General features: G+C 36.9%; 1 protein-coding gene across 1 annotated transcript; it reads right to left on the bottom strand.

Moving 5' to 3' along the window:
- Positions 1-226: 226 nt before the first annotated feature.
- Positions 227-3,902, bottom strand: LOC130720812 (uncharacterized). The gene is made up of 8 exons (XM_057571515.1): positions 3,535-3,902; positions 2,811-3,074; positions 2,580-2,651; positions 2,240-2,278; positions 1,886-1,993; positions 1,594-1,691; positions 1,132-1,243; positions 227-676 (listed from the first exon to the last, which is right to left on the bottom strand). The coding sequence occupies exons 1-8, from the start codon at positions 3,685-3,687 to the stop codon at positions 428-430; spliced, it is 1,095 nt and encodes a 364-aa protein (XP_057427498.1). The 5' UTR covers positions 3,688-3,902; the 3' UTR covers positions 227-427.
- Positions 3,903-4,200: the final 298 nt, after the last annotated feature.

Genomic DNA, 4,200 nt, shown 5'->3' on the forward strand with positions numbered 1-4,200 from the left:
AAGACTTTAAAATTGATTATATTTTATCAATGCTTAAATGAAAAATAATTTTCCTATGTACCAAAAAAAAATGCTTAAATGAAAAATGAATTTTCCTAATAAACTCATACAAGTATCAAAATGATATTAACTGATGAAAACTATAGCAACTCATATATATATTTTACCTATCATCAGTTGAATTAACTCAAAAGAAAATTCTTTAAAAAAAATAAAACTCAGAAAATTGAAGCAACCATGATTATTGGTGATGGTTCAAATTAAGCAGGACTAGCAAATCCTACCAATGAATTTTGATGTCAAATTGAATTTCCATGTCATCCATATATTAGTTAAACCAAACCAAGATTTGAACAAGAGCTACCATTTGATGGTAGGTGATAAATTGTAAAGTAAGAAATCAAGAGTATCTATCAATAAGATTTACTCATTTGGATGTATCAGGCGTGAGAAGACCCTTTAACTGCATGTGCTTGTACATCCACTGCCGATTCTCTAATGTCACTTCACCACCAAGAGAGCGAATCACAGCCCCACCACTGCATGAGCCTACTTTGCAGCATTCTTCAAGTGACAGACCTTTAATCACCCCATACAAGAATCCACTTGCAAAAAGATCCCCAGCTCCTGTAGCATCACTTGCCTTTGATTCTCCTATGGCAGGGACTTGTACAACCTTACATTTTCAAAAGAAACATGTTAAATCATTTAAAAATCTATGCTATTACACTAAAGGTGTTCTTGTTTTATTGTTTTTAACAGTCAGCACGAGTTCGAATGCAGAAAAACATAGTTTTTTATGCACAAAATGTTCTCATAGTGAATGGAACTTGACTCTTGGATAAACTAAATGTGTTTTTACTTTTCATTTCAACTGTAACCCAACCATACTTAACACGCTAGCTGACAACATGTTTCACATTTAAATCTTACTAAATCACTTTTAGTTTTTTCCCACAAAAAATTACTAGAAGTAGCTTTTTTTTTTCAGAATCACTTATCCTTCAGCACAGAAATCTATCGAGTTTCCAAACATGAACAATAACAAAAGGGTTCTAAACATCAAATGGCTTCACTTAGCTAACAATCATACAATACTATCTTCACAAGAAAAGATGGAAAACAACACACCTCGTTTCCATGTTTAGCAATGCATCCATTAGAACCTAATGTTACTACAGCCCATTTGCAGTATTTGGCTAGATATTCTACAGCAGCTACAGGATCAGCATTCTGTTCTCCCCTGAAGCCAATGTAAAGCATATTGGCATCATGTATCAAAAAGGGAAAATGACCGTAGACATCCGCATAGTACAGACATCCAACAGATACCCAAATAGAGAAAGGGAGAGAAGAGAGAGAGAGAGACATAATGGATGTGATATATGACGAATGTGACAAGAGTAGAGAGATAGAGAGAAAAAATAAGGTGTCTGTTGCGTGTCTGCACTATTTGTACGTCTAAGTATCATTACATATAATAAACAATCAACAGATTACTTATTAAATGAAACTAAGGCCAATGTATAGCTTGCAAAAATGCATATCTTGATACAAAGCAGGGTTAAGTAAACATAATTAACAAACGGTTACCTTAGAAGCTCAGTTGCCTCATCTTCATTGGCAAAGCAAAGATCTATGTTTCCAGACTCAAGTAGCTTCAGCAGTGGTTGTTTAAAATTCCTAACCATCTTGCCAAAATAAAGACACCACATAAGACTAGTGACATAACATATATATAGCTGATGTAATTACAAAGGTATCAAATGTCTACAAAACGAAAAAACTCCGACAGTAACATCAATATTGGTATGTACATTTTTCTTACACAAACATGATATCATAACTAATTGGGGATAGATTAAGCTAAGTTGCAATAGAATACCTCAAAACTGGCCAAATCCAAGGAAACAAGAAGACCTTCCTGTTTGGCTAAAAGAATGGCTTTTTGAGTAACTTCCAAATTAAATGCTGAAAATCTCAACACCAACCACTGAAATGTTATCAGCAACCTTGTTAGTATGAAATTGGAGTACTGAGTAAAAAGGCAAGACCAGTTTCATCCTATGATATATTTGGTGGAATATGCATGAACAATTAATTCAGTCCATGAATAAAATGTATATAATCCCTATCACCATGACATGAAAAACTAGAAAACAGTTATAAGAACGAAACATAAAGGACAAGATACCAAACACCAAAATATCCACCATATTTAATTGTTACAGACAATAACCTTAGAGCCCTTGAAATCCTCTGAGGTCAATTCTTCTGCCTGCACAAAACAGAGTAATTGTTAGACAAACTTACCAAAATTTAACCCATGCCTATTTATATTCTAATCCCTACTATATGCATATAAGCTTTGCCTGGTGCGATGCGCACACAATCCAAAACACCGCAACTCCTGAAGCTACCCTTCATAACTTCTCCTTATAATTGATTATGGGGCTCCTAACAACAGAATCAAACACACTCTTGGTTGAAGCCTCACATGACTTACAGATTTGGGGGGGAGGGGTCTAAGATCAAATAAAAATATATATGCTTATATTTGAGACAATAGAGTCATGTACCTGAACTTTGACAGCACTTGAGAGACAGGGTCGCATGGTACGGTTTCCCAAGGCATCAACCAAGCACACACACTGTAGCAGATAACTAAGTTATTAAGTATCTATTTGGATGCAAACCAAAAAGCACTTATTGGAGCTCATTTAGTGCATTTTCCAGTAGATAAGCTCCAATAAGCCTGTATCCAAATCGAAACTCCAATTTTATGTCATTGATTAATTAATGGAGCAAACCTGTGCTGTGTGTCCTTTCTTCTTCCTGAGCCTTGAGAGTTCCACTCCATTGAAGACCATGTTATGGACAAATAGCTGCCCCTGCTCATCATCCCCACACGCCCCAATGACTCCACTTGAAATCCCAAATCCACCACTCAGCCCTCTAATTGTATTCGTAACACTGCCTCCAGCCATGGTCTTGACGGTAGAAGTCTCATCAGGGCATGAGAGAACATGAGCTTTGACCTCCCTCAGTATATGTTCAAGCTCTTCAAGCGCAACCTACAAGCAAGAAACTGATTTTTCATACATAATTCAACATGTCAAGTGAGAGATGAGAGATGTGGTTGTGATGTGAATGTGATATTAAAAAAAAAAAAAAGGAGGAAGTGGTTGTCATTTTTTTCTTGTTATGAAACCGTGTCAATCCCTCCTAACAAAAGAGTTTCCGGGGGTCGAACTTGTATCTTCACCCTTACACGAATAATAGTTTGTCGCAAAGTCGAAAAGGTAAATAAAACAACAATCCATGTATCCACATTGAAAGGTGGTATAATCACTCCTGATCAAAAGCTACTAGTCTTAACTTCTAAGTAAACCTATCTTGAATTTTGTGCAAATATATTAGTACAAAGGAAAAGAGCACAAAAGTGAAGTAAGTGATGAAATGAAAGTTTAAGGAGTATGAAAATTGAACAGAAACAAAAACAAAGTGACGGGGGTGAAAGAAAAGAATACATACAGGAATGGAGCCACCTTGTTCACCAGGAATTTGCTCGAGGAAGGCCCCACCGACGCGAGCGACGTGATCGACGAGGGCTGAAGGTGCAAGCCCGAGAACCAATGGTACCACTTGGTGGTCTGTGGTGGTGGTGGACAGGGGTTCTGCTCCCATTTCCGCTGCTCTCACTTCTCACGATCACAAACACACAGTGATTTCTGATTCCAATATATTATATATGTATGCAGATTGCAGAAGAAACACACACAACAACAACAAAGCTGCTGCTACAGTCGCCACACGATGATGGCGCCGCAGCAACTCCGAATATTGCGGTGCTGCTTTAGCTTTTGGTTGTGTGTTTTTATATTCCTCATGCGGCGTGCATTTGTTTCATTTGCTCATTGTATTTATACGTAGTTTGTCTTCTACTTCACTTTTTTTTTTCTTTCTCTTTTACATGGAATGGGCCAATTAGGGGTTGAGAAGACCCACGTTTTTTTTTTCACATGAGAAGACCCACGTTTAAGAAAATACGGTAATTGACAAAAAAAAAACGGTAATTGAACAAAAAAAAAATATAATGAAGATAACTCTTATATAAGGTTGAGAACGATAGTGAGAGGAACATGTTGTAGCTTTGAAATATGAGGTGAACTCTGAGGGCTCCCGTCGGTGCTACCTGTG

Source organism: Lotus japonicus, chromosome 5, assembly GCF_012489685.1.
Source record: "Lotus japonicus ecotype B-129 chromosome 5, LjGifu_v1.2".
NCBI lineage: Eukaryota > Viridiplantae > Streptophyta > Magnoliopsida > Fabales > Fabaceae > Lotus > Lotus japonicus.

Coding starts and splice junctions, on each gene's coding strand:
- LOC130720812 (XM_057571515.1), bottom strand. CDS start 3,687: ATGGGAGCAGAACCCCTGTCCACCACCACCACAGACCACCAAGTGGTA. Junction 3,075..3,534: donor AACAAGGTGGCTCCATTCCT/GTATGTATTCTT, acceptor TCTTGCTTGTAG/GTTGCGCTTGAAGAGCTTGA. Junction 1,244..1,593: donor GAGGCAACTGAGCTTCTAAG/GTAACCGTTTGT, acceptor CATTGGCTTCAG/GGGAGAACAGAATGCTGATC.